The sequence below is a fragment of the Pseudorasbora parva genome, chromosome 22 (genome assembly GCF_024679245.1).
Source record: "Pseudorasbora parva isolate DD20220531a chromosome 22, ASM2467924v1, whole genome shotgun sequence".
NCBI classification, from domain to species: Eukaryota; Metazoa; Chordata; class Actinopteri; order Cypriniformes; family Gobionidae; genus Pseudorasbora; species Pseudorasbora parva.
In genome coordinates, this window is record NC_090193.1 from 36,172,301 (window position 1) to 36,189,326 (window position 17,026).

The 17,026-nt window shown below is 37.2% G+C and overlaps 2 protein-coding genes across 2 annotated transcripts; one reads left to right on the forward strand and one right to left on the reverse strand.

The window, feature by feature from the left end:
* The first annotated feature begins 1,247 nt into the window (after positions 1–1,247).
* On the forward strand, positions 1,248–5,501 carry LOC137058299 (PHD finger protein 13-like). The gene is made up of 4 exons (XM_067431532.1): positions 1,248–1,425; positions 2,146–2,186; positions 5,005–5,106; positions 5,189–5,501. The coding sequence occupies exons 2-4, from the start codon at positions 2,148–2,150 to the stop codon at positions 5,294–5,296; spliced, it is 249 nt and encodes an 82-aa protein (XP_067287633.1). The 5' UTR covers positions 1,248–1,425; positions 2,146–2,147; the 3' UTR covers positions 5,297–5,501.
* Positions 5,502–9,746: 4,245 nt separating this feature from the next.
* Positions 9,747–13,268, reverse strand: LOC137058144 (F-box only protein 2-like). Its single transcript, XM_067431334.1, has 6 exons — positions 13,173–13,268; positions 12,634–12,689; positions 10,773–10,899; positions 10,501–10,596; positions 10,278–10,416; positions 9,747–10,023 (listed from the first exon to the last, which is right to left on the reverse strand). The coding sequence occupies exons 2-6, from the start codon at positions 12,668–12,670 to the stop codon at positions 9,889–9,891; spliced, it is 534 nt and encodes a 177-aa protein (XP_067287435.1). The 5' UTR covers positions 12,671–12,689; positions 13,173–13,268; the 3' UTR covers positions 9,747–9,888.
* Between the last annotated feature and the right edge of the window lie 3,758 nt (positions 13,269–17,026).

The following is a 17,026-nucleotide window of genomic DNA, read 5'->3' on the forward strand; positions in this document are numbered from 1 at the left end:
TGATCAGCGCCCTAACTACTGAACTAGGGAGCTGATTGAGACGCACCCTTCGTCATGTCTTGTTCTGAAGGCAGTCATATGCAAATGTTTTGTCAGTGTGATTTGCACAGATCCTGCACTATCAAAAAACGAGACAAATTATTGGATCTTGATTAAATAAATTCTTTGTTTGTAATGAGGAGGACATTTTAAGCTATGAGACTTCCAAGATGTTTTAATGGTACAAAATTGTCTTATATGGTAAATTTGATTTCAAATCTCATGAAAAAACAACTCTACGTTTTGCAAAAATATTTTTTGTGTAATGGAAGAAAGGTTCATATTTGCAAGTATTACTAACAAATACAGAATTAAGTTAATTATTACAGGATATTAGTTAATTCATTATTAAACGAAATTACTTCATTTGAGATTAGTTAACTGAGTCAGATGCACCTGCACTATAATTTTTTTTAAATGACCCCATGTGAAATAATGTAATGCAGTAATGCTAACATTTTTGAGTGAATTGGTCAGCTGAAGGAAGGAGCTGATCATTCTGCTGTAAAAAGGAAACAAAGTTTGGAAAGTTGGAACCTACCCTTGATTTTGGTTCTTGTTTCAAGGGTTTATTAATGTATAGCTCCCAATGTGGCATTAAAAAGAAGTCTAAATCATGCTGTCATCTGGTGGCATGACATAATCAAGGTGTATTAACACTTTCTTCATTTAGTGATAATTCAGATCGAATCTATTTAGTATTATTTTACTTTTTTGGAATATAACCATATCTGAAACATGACTTAATATAATTTTATATAAAAGGATATGAAATTATTTATTAATTATTTTTGCTATAGGATTTTTAAGTATAAGTTTTAATTTGTAGACTGTAATTATGTGTATTTAGTTTTAGACTGCAATTTTATGCAATTAATAATTTTTTTTTTTACTTTTACATTTTTCTGTTAATATTTATTGCAGTATGTTTCTCTTTAAAAATATCTAAACCTAGTCGGACAGAGTAAAAGTGTAAAATAAACAAAACTTTTGATGTAGTCCAACAAGTCAGACTTTTTACAGTAACAAACTCGTTATTTTTTTTTTTTTTTTAAATAAATCACACTTGGTTCGAATTTTTATCTAATTTAATTCTAATTACAATTGGTTAGTGTATAATATTCGCATTTGTAAGTGAATATTATATTTCTGGCCATTAAACTGACCAATAGATGTGTGATTCATATGAATCAACGGGGGGCTTTTATTTTGGCAGATGAGCAGATCGGTCTGTCTGGGTTTCACCCATCACATCTTCATCACATTCGGACATATATCATCACTGTTTTCTATCTCTCCTGCCACTGTCATCGTCTGTTTTTCGATCCAGGATAATTATCTGCCTCTTTTCCGTCGTGTGGTCCACTGTCTGTGTTTCAGCACCAGGTAAACGTGAATAAAACACCCCAAACACCAGTCACAAGAATGTTAGCATGACGGCTAGCCAATTAGCAAGTTCCAGCAGGGGAAGAAAAAAAGTGGATCAACTTTTGTTTAAAGACATTACAGTTCGAGCTAGTTGAAGATTTAGATGTGTAATATTGGGTATTGGTCATAATTAATGTGTTATGAATTATATAGTGCTATTAAACTTAACGTTAGATCAGGTAGTGCTAGCAGGCTAAGTTAACTGAGCTCGAGGACTGCCCATCAAAAAGATTAATAAAATAAATAACCCATATAACCATAACACCTTTAATTTGAGATGTGAAGATTAATGTATAAAGTTGTCAGAGGAATGTTTTTGCAGGGCTTTTAGGTGTGGAGAGGTAACGTTTATTTACGTGACGTGACTCTGCATTATATAATATCATAAATCCCTTTAAAAAAACTTGTTCACTAATCTGACACGATTCATCTATTTAGTGATCGATTAAACTGAACAGTTATACCAAGGTTTTTAAATAACAGTTTGGTCCAGTCAGATATTGATATGCGGCATATTATTATCATAACTGATAGTATGTACGTTATGCATCAAAACAGGAAAGTGTAATTCGATGTATTTGTATTTTGTCTGTTATTTTGACGATATATCTGTCATGATGTGAGTCGGATGTGGCCGAAAATGTGACCATAACCTAAAGCCGTTTTTTTTTACACTAGAAATGGACAACAGCTCGACGACTTGTCCCTTTGATACACAGGTAAAATAATTTGATTTTCTCATTTCTTACCCAGATATGTTTTTTTTTATTATTAATATTATTTTGGATGTTGTTGCTGTTGTGTCATTCCATCATTTCGGCATGGATATATTTTGATATTATATTTTTCAGAGGAAGTCATTGTTTTAGGCTATCTCATTAGCCATAGCTGGCTAACCCATCGATGCGGTTTAGTTTGATTAAATTAGAGGAGATATAGTTTTGTTTCTGCTTTTCCTCATTGTTCTCACAGCTTTCATACGAGATTTATTTTGTAACACTCGTTTTCATTCTCTCTTTGCCTGTACATGGAGTTGCTAACAAGCCTTTTAGTCACTCGGTAATATTCATTATATTACGAAATGATTAGTTTTGTCGATGCAGAAGGCGTTTTAATATATCAAGCAAATGTATATGGGTTTCGATCGTGTAATTGAATGACGGGGATGTGTCATTTACTCAGGTGTCAATATGTCGAATTTTTGCACAGTTGACAGAGCCAATGAGCGAATGCGCATGCGCGTACATTGCTTCACTCCCCAACCTCTGGTTGGGAAAGTAAAGCTTAGCACAATATGTAAGATTAAAGGCACAATATGTAAGATTAAAGGCACAATATGTAAAAAATTTTTAATTCAAATATCCAAGAGCAACAAGAACAATGTTTTATATTTCGTTGATTTGTGTACTTGCATTATCCAACATTTTTCCAAGAATGTTTAAATCAGGAGAAATAAGCAATTTTAACCAGGACAATCAATGACAGCCATGTGTTATCCTCGATTTCTGGAAATCATGGAAACACCAAAGACACTTTATTATATTTTGTGTTTTATTAGACAGGTGAGCAACTCTTTGGATACATTCATGGACATAAATCTAATCATTGTAATACAGCTCAACACAGTTAGGTTTATTGTTGAAATCTGTTTTTTTTTTGATTTACCGTGAGTACCATGTTTTACCATGCCTAATATCGATCTAGCTCACTGCAGTGTGACCAAGTGTCATAGCAGCCATCGAGCAAACACACAGAGGAGCATTATAACATAACATAACATAACATAACATAACATAACATAACATAACATAACATTCAGCACTCAAATAATGTATCTAATAAGATAAACAGCGCTGCGTTACCACACATACGCATGAGTGGAAGAAGCGGCAGCGGCAGCTGTGACATATATTTAAAGCTCAGCGAAATCAAGCTGTCATCAAGCTCTTGCTGCGAAAAATTACACAATGTGGCTTTAACTAGAGTTAAAAGTGCTTGCCTTTTAATATATAGAAAATTTCAGAAACGGTGCCCATTCACTTTTTCACCTGTCTTGGTTCCAGAAGTTTTCCATAGGGATTTAAAAAGAAAAAAATCTTTAAAAGTTATTAACCATAACCCAAACCAACCTGCTACAATGTAAACTAACATTAAATATTTTGATTTAAAGCAAAAATTATTTGAAATTCTGACTTTAAGGTAAAGTTGACACCTGTAATGAGTTGGAAAAAGTACAATTCGACTTGCAAACATCAAATGATGAATAAATTTGAACTGTTTTAAAGATGCTGATTTTTCTTTTGTATAGAAACACTATAATTTACATTTATTACAAATATACAAATATTTAAAGGGTTATTTCACCCAAAAATGAAATTGATGTCATTAATGACTCACCCTAATGTTGTTCCTCACCCGTAAGACCTCCGTTCATCTTCAGAACACAGTTTAAGATATTTTATATTTTAGTCCCAGAGCATATGCTGTCTAGCCTGACAAGCCAGACCCACATCAAGTGGAAACTCACCATTGGCAGGGGTCAATCCGAGGGGCGGGACAAATGTCCCTGTCCATGTCCAGAATACTAATAAAAACATCATCAAAGTAGTCCATATGTGACATCAGTTGGTTGATAAGAATCTCTTGAAGCATCGAAAATACATTTTGGTCCAAAAATATCAAAAACTACGACTTTATTCAGCATTGTCTTGTCTTCCGTGTTGCTCAAATAAAGAGTCAAACAGTCATGAATCAGTGAATCGATCAATGATTCGGATCGCCAATGTCACGTGATTTCAGCAGTTTGGATCACGTGTCAAACTGCTGAAATCACGTGACATTGGCGATACTCGTGGCAGATTAGGTTTGCTGCCGCTAGGGTGCATCTAGATTTCTAGGCTATTAATTTATAAGTTATTGTTAAAGATCAATTTCCCTGTAGAGACCGTGAATAGGATTTTTAGTTTTGTAATCCGACTGACGCATAGAGAGAGACAAATACAAGTAAGCCTTTCTATGTTGATTCTCTTGAGAAGTGTTAAGACTTTGACTCTGTAAGGCTTTCAGAATTGTGAATTTTTTGTGTGTTTTGTGCTTGTTTGAACATCACGACCAGCCCAAACACACCCGTGACTCAACTAATGGTTAATGGCCTTTGTTCAGGGTGGGACTACCTGTTTGAAAGCAGGCATTCGTTTTTGTTGTTTTAATACATTAAATGATGTTGGTGATGAAGAAATGACACATTTCAACAAATGTAATCCTGAGTCGTTTTGATGCATGGTTCACACATTCAAATTCGGATTAATATGATGCGTAATAGTGCTCTTGTGATTGCGCAAACTAAGTGCATGAATATTTAATGAGGCATGCATTGCTTCGTTTCTGATTGGCTGATTATCTTTGCTTAACAACATTTAGTTAATAATCTGGTGCTAATCCTTTTAAAAAGTGTGAAATGGTATGGCATTAACCTTTTACAAAGTAAAAAAGTATATGCTTAAATGATTATCATTATTGACTCCGTTTATATTGCAGGGATACAGTTCAACATTTAAGCGGAAACGGACAGTGGAAGATTTCAACAAGTTCTGCACATTTGTGCTGGCATATGCTGGTTATATTCCGTATCCACAGGAGGTGAGTATTATCATGTCTTAGTCATGTAACTGAGGAGATTGTGGTAAAAATGATACTCTTACTGTGCTTGTACGTTTGCTAGAAAGTGCTGTCAGTGTTGCAGGGTGAAGCGGCCTTGCATTTCCTCAAGATCGCTCTACGATCTGACACATCCGACCTCCAGAGGTTCCTATCCTTGGCAGTGGTGTAGCACTGGGTGCTTTTTCTTTCTTTTCTTTTTTTGGAGGTGCAACCCCTTATGAGCTGCTTTGCTGCTGATGCTCTTGTTTGATCCACAGAAATGGTGGTGGCTCTTATGTCACGGCCGCTGAGAGACATCTCCCTCCAAAAAAACCTCAGCCCTCCCTCCCAGGGTAAGAGGGCCACTCCAGTCTCCTCATTCTCATCTCAGACCCTGTCTCTAAGTGCCATTCTTCACAACAGCAGTGTGTGTGTATCCACAAACACTTCAGTTTCAGGTCTTCCCTTTAATGGATCCTTCAAATGGATGGAGGCTAAATCGAGGAAACTCTGTTTGCAGGGAAAGGCATGAGGGCAGATAATAGCTCCAAATGTTCCAAAACCTAGTGAGCTGTCTGCTGTCTACAGAGGTCGCTGCCTTCTAAGGGAGCATCCTAACTGCTAGAATTAAGTGCATGGGACACTCAAGTCTCAGTTGACACTTGTATGTTGTTTAAAATGAAAGTATCTAACAAATATTGGGCAGAATAGTCAGTTTTGGGTGCTAAGTAGTCAGTGAGGATAAATGATGATACTAACATTGTGGCACTCTCAGTTAATGATGAACATTCACTGTTAAGCAGGTAAAAAGGCAGTGGCAAATCAAACTTTTTATTTTTATGATTTTTTTTTTTAAATAGATGTGTATAACCTAGGTGGCCGATATGACCAAAATCTTATATCACGATATGATTAATTTCTTTTTTTAACGATAACGATTTATCACAATATAATTATTTTTTTGCTTTATATAAGGTTTTTATGATATAAGTTTTATATGCCATTGAGATTTCGTAATTCTTATCACCTTTTTCGTTATAAATTCAATTAAAAAAAAATTAAAAAAACTAATACCAGCCTAAAATAATATCAAGCTTACTGAAAGCAAGTAAACACTGATAAAAAACAACAACAGAAAAATCAAATTAAATGGACCTACCTGAAAAACTCCAAACAGTAGTAATAAGAAATACAACACAAAATGTACTCTTTACTGTGTAAATTAAAGCTGTAGTCTGTAATTTTTCCTCTTTGTCGCCATCTCTGTTCGAAAACTGCAATTGCAGTTATTCGCGGCATTATCAACTTCACGTGGGTTGTGCCTCGGTCGGCACAGCGCGGAGGAATCCATTGTTTTAAAGAGACTGTGCAGCTGTCAGTCACCGCGCCGGTGTGGATACTCTGTCATTCAGAAACACAGACCTTACTGTTTGAAAGTATGACTGACATAATAATGCCATTTGAATACGTAAGTAGCTAACAACTACTTTTGTTTTGACCAACTAAGGGGGGAAAAGCATTGCAATAAATCAAAAAGATTAAATCTGATGATCATTTATCATTATCACGTCAAACCATGCAAACTATAATTTTTCAAAATGTAAATGTTAACATCAGCAATGTGTGACTACATTTAATGTCCATTAGGGCTACCAGTAGTTCAGTTTCCATTTATGTGCAGTGTGGAGTAACGTTAGAGGTGATTTGCTTCCTCTCAGAGCTAGCACAAAAAAATTGATGTTTACTATAGCACATAGCAAAACGAGAAAGGCACATGCGAAAAGTGTGCTGCTGTTACATAGCCTAATTCAACCATTGATATGTCTTACCTGTCCAGCTGGGAAAAAACCCATTCAAAACATGGAGTTCACCTTTATTACCCTTGTTTTCGCATCGGCCTGGTTGTAGTCTCTTCTTTCTGTAGTCTCTCCGAAGTCCGAAGACTTTTGCATTTTTACAACGAACGAATGAATCGGAAATGGAGCAATATAACCTGCTTACCGGGACTTCTTTATGTGTACAGATGTGACCTTAAGACGCAAAGATATGCTTGAAGTTCCCACGGAAATCCATCAGTACCACTGGAATCAAAAACATTATTATAAGCTCACTGTTGTAAATCGAGCTACGTTAAGCAGATCGTTTTGAACACTGGCTGGTTATGTACTTGCTCAAATTTATTTTGAATAATTTTTAACCCCAAAAAGTTACAGACAGCAGCTTTAAATATGCACGTATTCTTATTAAAGTTACAAAAGTGATTCTGTCAAGAGCAGTTACGACAGCAGGATGCTGTCACTTTAAGACCGACTGCACAGATCCATTATACTCGTGTGTTTTCTTTCTCAACAGTATATGTCCACTTAAGACATAACTTACTTGCAAAGACATGGTCACTTTAGCCCTGTTTCCAATGAAATTACCCGGAACAATTTGTACCAGGAACTTTTTCCAGGAGCTTTTTTCCCCCCAGTCCTGCTACTGTCTGCGTTTCCACTGTGGTCTAAAGCAGTGGTTCTCAAACCCGTCCTGGGGACCCTCAACCAGTGCACATTTTGCATGTCTCCCTCATCTAACACACCTGATTCAAATCATCAGCTCATTAGTAGAGACTGCAAGACTTGAATTGGGTTTGTTTGATGAGGGAACATGCAAAATGTGCAATGGTGAGGGGTCCCTAGGACAGGTTTGAGAACCACTGGTCTAAAGTACCGTGAAGATTAGGCAAATTAGTCCGGTGATGTAGGGAACTTCATTTAGACCCTGTTTCCTATGGTCGAAACACACCGAGTACCACCCAAAGGTCCTAGTTCCTGGGGGAAGTTCCTGCGGTGGAAACACGGCTTTTGACACATAGGTATGTACATTTACCAGTTTAAGCAGAAATAGGCTGAATAAAGCACTCATTTCAGTTTTTTAAGTGCTTTTTATTACTTAGAATGAAATTTCCAGAGAATAAATGAAACATTTTTCTTGTGCCTTTGTATGTCTGAATCGGAATGCAAAAAAAGATGGTCTTGATATTGTTGTGGCAAAATGCAAATCTTGGTATAACCATATGTTTACCTTCCCATGGTGTGAGATATGCAGTAAATGACATACGTGTACTATGAGCTATACATGGGCTACGTGGCATCCTGACTTAAACAACGGCCTGTATGGAAATGTACTGAGAGGGGAGGATGCTGCCAACAGTATAAGAGATTGTGATTTCTGTTATGACTTCAGTGTACGCTTGGTGTGGCCTTGTGGTTGCATCAACCGTGCCTCTTTCTTGCAAGAAACTTTTTATTAAATAAACCTTTATAATTATAATTGGCTAATGTTTGTCTCTTATTCAGTCAAGCGACGGAGTTAATTATTTTGCCATTACAATATTTATAGAATACCGTCATCGAAGACGCTCTGTGAAGACATTTATGGTTGCAAGCCACAGACTGGTCTGATGAAACCTGCGACGATTAGTCTACTACTAAAGCATGGACTTTATGTAAACCATAGATCTACTTAATATGGACATATGCAGTTCATAGGGGCATAATAGCTTTACAGTTACAATATGAAATATTTAAAAATATAACGTTTTATATAGGTACCATTTAAATAACATTTTAGGCCTATATTTTTCTCACAACTGCGAGTTGTCAATTCAGAGAGGAAAAAGACAGAATAAATTAATTTATATTTTGCAATTCTGATTTCTCTTAGAATTGTGAAATATAAACTGAAATGCAAAAAAAGGTTTTATTGTTTTATTACGTGGCTTCCACAATGCTACTGTAGAACTGTTATTTTCTGTTATTTTCATAACTCATCATCGCTGTTTACAAACAAAACAGTCAGTAAAAAAATTATTCAAAAGAAATTAATATTTTATTTAGTAATGAATTATGAATTTAATTGATCAAAACTGATGATTTATTTCAGATAAAGGCTGTTTTAACTTTCTATTCATCATGGAATCCTGGAATTTCTTGAAGTAGTAATGGTGATAAAAATTTGCATCTACTTTGCATCCTAGGACTGAATTATATTCCAAAATCGCTTGCTGAATTCAGAACTGCACACTAGCATATTACTCTTACTATTTCTGCCATAGAAAGATATGGTAAATGAACGTAGTATACTAGTATGCGGTTCCAAATTTAGTAACTGTTTTACTGTATTTCTTGATCAAATAAATGTAGCCTTGGTGAGCACAAGACACTTTCAAAGACAGTGCGAACACACTTGTCAGTTGAATTCTCAGCAGGGACTGTCTCGTGCCACAGAAACAGTGTCTGGAAAAGTGTGCCTGAGGTCTTCAGACAGACTTGCCCACTTCCAGTCAAGTGAAAAGGGAAAAAAGCTATTTGATGTTGCCACTGTTTCCAAGTCATGATATAATAACACAAACGTTTCAATGCAAAACCATACATGCAAGATTACATCATTTAACGAAGAAAGGTCAGGAACAGATAATGTTTTGTCACTTGTTTTTTATTATAATTTTTTTAATGTGGCATGAGCATGATTTTAGACCTATTTGGATTTTATACCACATTATAAGATTATAATTGCATATAGAGAGTTAGTTGTGTATCTTGCAGGAGCACAGAGGTAGTTAGTGGTCGAGCAGACAAGATTTCTAATATAGCCAGATGCTTTTTTAATGCCTAGCATTACATGTTTAACCTTAATTCCTTAGTATTACACTTACTACAGCATGTGCAAAAATAAAAAGCTGTGAAGTTGTGAGAAAATATTTTTAGCCAATGATTCATATTTTTGCCTGATTGGTGTTTAGAGGTCTATGGTGACAGAGCTCCCAGTAACTCTCACTCCAAACCAGCCCTTCCAAAACTTGGTGTCCTGACCGCCATGCTCAAAAGAGATGAAGCGCAGCCCCGGGCCGTAGTCAGTAAATGTGTGGCTCACCTATGAGAGAAATGATAAAACAGTGTGTTTGCATGCACAAACTTGAGTTGAACTGAATTAATACGGCAGGCTTTATAATAAAGAAACACTTGTATGATGTAGAACCTAAATATACCACTGTATAAATATCACATGAAGATTTTAGGTCATTGATATGACTAGTGGTTTTGCATATCATTTGTTTTATATTTTCATATTAATTTCTTTAAAGCTTTTAGGTGGGTTTGTAATGCCAAACAGGACCACACTCATACCTTTCTCCAAGAGCAGTCTCCGCAGTCAGGGTCAAGGATCACTTCTTCCGGCTTAAACTCAGCGAGGACCTCTTGGTTTTCATCAAGTAGGACCACAGCGATCTTATAAATGCACCCACAGTCTGTTCGGCCAGAGTACCTAAACACGTTTAAAAGAAGTGATTGAATGGACAATGTGACAAAACAAAATTCCTGCCATTATGTCCATAACATCAAGGCTTACCAGTCCTCCACATTGACAGCTGGCTGTGCAATATCTAAATTTTCGGGGTAGTAACCCTCTGCCAGCAGGTCAATCACTTGTCTTTTTAAACACGGCCTGGAACAGCGGATAGAAATGGACACACACAGATGTGCAATTGAACAACACACACCAAAAACAAAAGCAGGGACAGTGTGAAACACATGGATCCTTCTTTCACCTGGTGCTTTTAAAGAAAAACACCCTTGTTTTTTTCACCCATGTCTATTAAGATACTATTCGTTCTCTCTTACTCAAAAGAGGTGCAGAAGTATTTTGTGATTAATTCGTTATCATAAGTGTATCCGCAGTCCCCCGGGATGTCCTCGGTCTGCCACTGGTCGCCTCCATTCTCTGTCAACTCCCAGTAATTCAGACCATCTGATGAAAATACATGCAACAACATATCACATATTTAGGTGGCTAAAGTAATGATCTGAGCTGGCATGTGATAGCAAATGAGTTCTCCTTCATCTGAAACTACTACAGTACAGCGTTTTATTTTATTTTGTTATGCATGCAGTATGACGTCAATTAAAGGTGCAGTAAGTGCTTTCTGAGAAACGCTGTTGAAGTAGTTGGGGCCGAGCACAATGTCAGCAGTCAGCAGTAGGGGGCGTGTCCACTCATAATAGGGGAGGAGATAGCGTGAGCAAGAGGGAGATTATAAGAAAGCCTGTAGAAAGAAAGATGGCTGAGAGACATTACAAAAGAGAAATGGTCAGAAGAATGTCACTGGAAAATGAAGGGTTATGATCAGGCGAGAGCTTTAGGATCCGCATTAATATTATAAAAGCTTTCGTTGTTTCTGCTGTTTCAGAACCATACTGTTGTAGTAATGTGAGTAACAGGACAGTCTTGAGCGTCATTGTTTGTCTGGAGCTGGAGGTATTCTAGAAATCAAGGTTAACTTAACGTCACATATACCTTTAATAACAATGTAGGCTTTTATAAAGATCCATTTGGTGATTAACTTTTAAATGCATCTCTCTCCGTATAAAAGACCCGCCGCTGCAGATCAACGAGCTATTCCATTTCTCTTCGATGCGGTTGGAAATTAAATGAAAAGAAATGTGGAGGATGTTAACTGTGAGAACTATGACAGGCCAGTTTACGGTGACAGGAGGCGTGCAGGATGCAATGTGATAGTGTGTCCCAAAGCTTGTGTACTCTTTTGCTACACACTCAAAAGTATACACTTTTTCTTCACAAAGGTATAAGTTGGTGAATTGGAACACAGCATAAGAAGCACGCCATACATACGTCTTTTTTAAAAATGCCAATTTACATTCTCAGTGCATATTTTCATTCAAAATCCTTTAGCTATGGCTATTTACCCAGAAAAATGCTTCCATAGATTCCAAAGATTCCGGAAACTTGAGGTTAATCCTCTTACTCTGAGGAAACTTCCCAGGTATGTCACATGACCGGCTTTCTGGAATACCCTGCAGGTGTGCTGATGGGGGCTAACACGTTACCAACTCTTATTTGTGTGTACTCTACTTTGCTGCACAAAGTTCTTCCTTTTGTTCGAGAACGAATTGTTTTTCTATGACATTCGCACGCATCTTCCGTTTTATTTTTTGGCTAAGAATTATTTTGCTTCATTTCAGCTATGATAAAGAGATACACTAGCCTAGAGATACACACTCTTCCATTGTTTGTGCATTTTGGGAGAAGAAGAATGAAGGGAGGGGAGGTTTCAAGTTAAAGGTGCCGCAAGCGATTTCTGAGAAGAAGAATAGATTCCGTTGAGCTTCTCAGAAATCGCTTGATGCACCTTTAACGAACTTCATGGGATGTTTGTACTTTTAAAAATGTATTTCTCACACTACAAGGCTGTTGTGTACTGCTAAATGTGATTAAAATGGTGACTAGTTGTTGTTTTTTTCTTATGCACTATTACCTAAAATCAATCTAAAAGTTTGAGGTTATCAATGTTGAAAACAATGCTGCTTAATATTCTTTTGAAACTGTGATACTTTTTTTTTTTTAGGATTCTGAACAGAAAGTTCAAATGAACAGTATTTATTTGAAATATAAATCTTTTGAGACCTTATAAATGCCTTTACTGTCACATTTGATAAATCAAATTCATCCTAATATAAAACTTACCATCTCCATTAGGATTTTTTAGGAGGTTTCTATACATTTTGTTGAATCAGCTTTTCCTGTGAGAAAAAAGGGCAGATAAAACGGTGTAAGACTGACACTTTATGCAACAAAAAAAAAACCTTTTCAAACTATTCGTTGCTGTGACTTCTGTATTGTTTTATCTTTTTAACATCAGCAATCCCTTTTGTCATTCATATGCCTGGGGTCGATTACATTTCCTGAATCCTGCAGTAGTGCTTGAGCATTGACTTTCAGGAGATTCATTCCCAGGAGACCAATGTGAAAGAAGGCATAAATTACACCCCACTATTAATGTGATGCTAAAGCCTACAACTTTAACCAGAACCGTTCATTATAAAGCAGTAGTGTTTCTTTTCCTTTAAATGAGAGGCATTTGCTCATTGAAAAGAGTGTACATGAGCTCTAGCTTAGCTCTTGCTGTAAACTTTAGCATTAGGAAGGAGTCTCTGCTCATTGATAAAGTAAATGTATCACAGCAACATATAAAAAAAGCGATGAGTCATATAAATTGTACTTACAGTGAGAGTGCGTACAGTCAGCCGAGCCCAGTTCTGTCTGTGTGTGTGTGTGTGTGTTTGGTGGGTTGGAGCTTCCTGTAATCTGATGCCTCTGCAGAGCTCTCTGGTTGGTAGAATCAGGCACATGGGCCGTCCTGCAGCCGCAGCTGTATCCACCCCCGACACTTCTGCACAGCTCAGCACAGTGTACATTAGCACAAATGTCATTCAATCTACTGAGGAAAAAGCCTTGTCAAAGCCTCTTTTTTTTCTATATACCAGGGATGGGCAAAGTCGGTCCTGGAGTGCTACTGTCCTGCAGAGTTTAGCTCCAGCCATGAAAATATAAAGCGTTCACTTCCTGTAGGCTATCCCTGCTTTTATGACACTAAAATCCATGTCAAAAGTGTTAAAGAGGTCATGGCATTTTCTTTATTTATAATTATTTTAATGTTCTTTAAGGTTCACTTATAATGTTAATACATTTTTACACACACACACACACACACACACACACACACACACACACACACACAATATTGCCAAAAGTATTGGGACACCCCTCCAAATCATTGAATTCAGGTGTTCCAATCACTTCCATGGCCACAGGTGTATCAAATCAAGCACTTGGCGTGCAGACGCTTCTACAAACGTTTGTGAAAGAATGGGTCGCTCTCAGGAGCTCAGTTAACTCAAGCGTGGTACCGTGATAGGTTGCCACCTGTGCAATAAGTCCATTAATGACATTTCCTCACTACTACTAAATATTCCACACTCAACTGTTAGTGAATAAATTGGAAGCAATTGGGAACAACAGCACCTCAGCCATGAAGTGTTAGGCCATGTAAAATCACAGAGCGGGTTCATGCTGAGGGTCACAGTGTGCAAAAGTCGGTGACTTTCTGCAGAATCAATAGCTACAGACCTTGGAGAGTGCGTGGAATTGGTTTTCATGGCCAAATACACTCACCTAAAGGAATATTAGGAACACCATACACTGTAAACAATTATTTAGAAAAAAAGTTACCTGGTTGCCTTAAAATTTTGAGTTCATTGAAATAAATTTTTTGAGTTAATACAATGAACATTTTTTGAGATTCAACAACCTTTATTAAAATATTATTTAAAGATTTTGTAAGCATATTGGGTAATTGTGTGTTTTATTTTTGATGACGCAGTGAAACATGCCAAATAGTGCTATTTTCATGATTTATCAAATTTATGTGGTTTAGATACAATACTATTTTGAGTTTCTATTTATTTAAAAGAAATTCCTTCATTGCATCAACTCAAATTTTTTATTTCAATAAACTCAAACTCAAAGCTCCCGTTCCACCACATCCCAAAGATGCTCTATTGGGTTGAGATCTGGTGACTGTGGGGGCCATTTTAGTACAGTGAACTCATTGTCATGTTCAAGAAACTGATTTGAAATGATTCGAGTTTTGTGATATGGTGCATTATCCTGCTGGAAGTAGCCCTCAGAGGATGGGTACATGGTAGTCATAAATGAATGGACATGGTCATAAACAATGCCGTGGCATTTAAACAATGCCCTATTGGCACTAAGGGGCCTAAAGTGTGCCGAGAAAACATCCCCCACACCATTACACCACCACCACCAAACTGGACAGTGGTAACAAGGCATGATGGATCCATATTCTCATTCTGTTTACGTCAAATTCTGAGTCTACCATCTGAATGTCTCAACAGAAATCGAAACTCATCAGACCAGGCAACATTTTTCCAGTCTTCAACTGTCCAATTTTGGTGAGCTTGTGCAATCTGTAGCCTGTTTGTCTTATTTGTAGTGGAGATGAGTGGTACCCGGTGGGGTCTTCTGCTGTTGTAGCCCATCCGCCTCAAGGTTGTGCGTGTTGTGGCTTCACACATGCTTTGCTGCATACCTCGGTTGTAACGAGTGGTTATTTCAGTCAAAGTTGCTCTTCTATCAGCTTGAATCAGTCGACATATTCTCATCTGACCTCTAGCATCAACAAGGTATTTTCGCCCACAGGACTGCTGTATACTGGATGTTTTTCCCTTTTCACACCATTCTTTGTAAACCCTAGAAATGGTTGTGCGTGAAAATCCCAGTAACTGAGCAGATTGTGAAATACTCAGACCGGCCCGTCTGGCACCAACAACCATGCCACGCTCACAATTGCTTAAATCACCTTTCTTTCCCATTCTGACATTCACCTGACCAGGACCACACCCCTAAATGCATTGAAGCAACTGCCATGTGATTGGTTGATTAGATAACTCCATTAATGAGAAATTGAACATGTGTTCCTAATAATCCTTTATTAGTTGCAGAAGGAATCTATTATGCATAGAAAGTTCCAGTTAATATGATCCAGGGTCAGAATTTTTTTTTTGTCAAAAAATGTCATCCTTGAATTACTGATGAAGCAAAAGAAAGTCTGTATAGGTTCAAGTTCAAAGACTATTTGGCCACAAATAAGTTCAAAAGGTCATTCTTGAACCACTGCATCAGAATGAATCCATTTATATGTATAGAAGTTCAAGTTCATGGAATCCAGGGGCAGAATTTTAAGAAAAAAATAATGATATTTGACCTTCTGGTAAAACATCAGAAAGCCTATACGTGTGAATTTAAATGTAAAGTTCAAAGACTTTTTGTCCAAAAATATATTCAAAAAGTCATATTTGAACTAAAGATGAAACAGCAAAAGGAATCTATTAGTAGGCATAGAAAGTTCAAGTTCATAGGATCCACACTCTATAACACTATAATAGTGATTGTATATATAATATATATTACAAATACCAAGTGCAATGCAAAGTGTGGGATGCAGTGGTGTAAAGCACGCCACCACTGGTCTCTAGAGCAATGGAGACAAGTTTTCTAGAGTGACCAGTCACGCTTCTCTGTCTGAAACAGTTGTGTAAAAAAAAAATCCATATATAAAACTTTATAAACTAAAATAACTAGCTGCAAACAGACATCTGTATGCATTTGATTTATGTCAACACCGGTCACAAATTAGAAGTAAAAAAAGAGTTTTCAAAGAGAAGAGGATCTTTAGTTTGTTGCCCAGCACTAATTTCACAAATTAAAAACTAATTTCACAGTTCACAAATTTTCATTTTTTGGTGAACTATCCCATTAAGTGATTGAATACCAGTGGACAGGGCCTTTGGTGAGATGATTTGAAACTCTTTGCGTTCAGTAGTCAGGGCACCGATCAGGACATAAGTCAACTAGCCTGACGTGGTCATACTCAATTCTAGTCAGATTATGAGTCTGATGCTCCATTGGGCTGTGATTATGGGGCGTGTTTCAACCGAACCAGGAAAGACCTGAATTGGATAGACCTACAACCAATCAGAGCAACGAAGCGACGCATTGTCAAATGTTAACAGAGCTCAACTTCACTGTGTTGCCAAGTCCGTGTTTTTTTCTTCTGCGGGTTGTTTTCTATGTCCGCGGGTTGAAGCGACTATTATGTGACATATAGACCCATGAGTGCGAATTTTAGCAGGCAACCTTGCCAAAATAACACACATTTTACCCCCCAAACGCCATTTTTTTCCGGTGAAGGTGAATGCATATACAAACAAGCTTTCTGTTTAAGATTTGAACAAATATAATCCAAGCCCTTTTGATGACGTGCATGATTACGTTACTGTTGATCATCTGCCCGTCATCGTCTAAAGCCCGCCCTGATGATTTCATTGGTCCGAACAGTTTCTGTTCTGGGATAATTACTCCTCTATGGATCGAGGTCAGACCGAACCTTCTGACCTAAAAATGTTGTGGGCGGGGCTAAGTTCGGCTGGCATCCAGGCTATAAGTCAACGGGATGACTCCCTGATCAGCGCCCTAACTACTGAACTAGGGAGCTGAT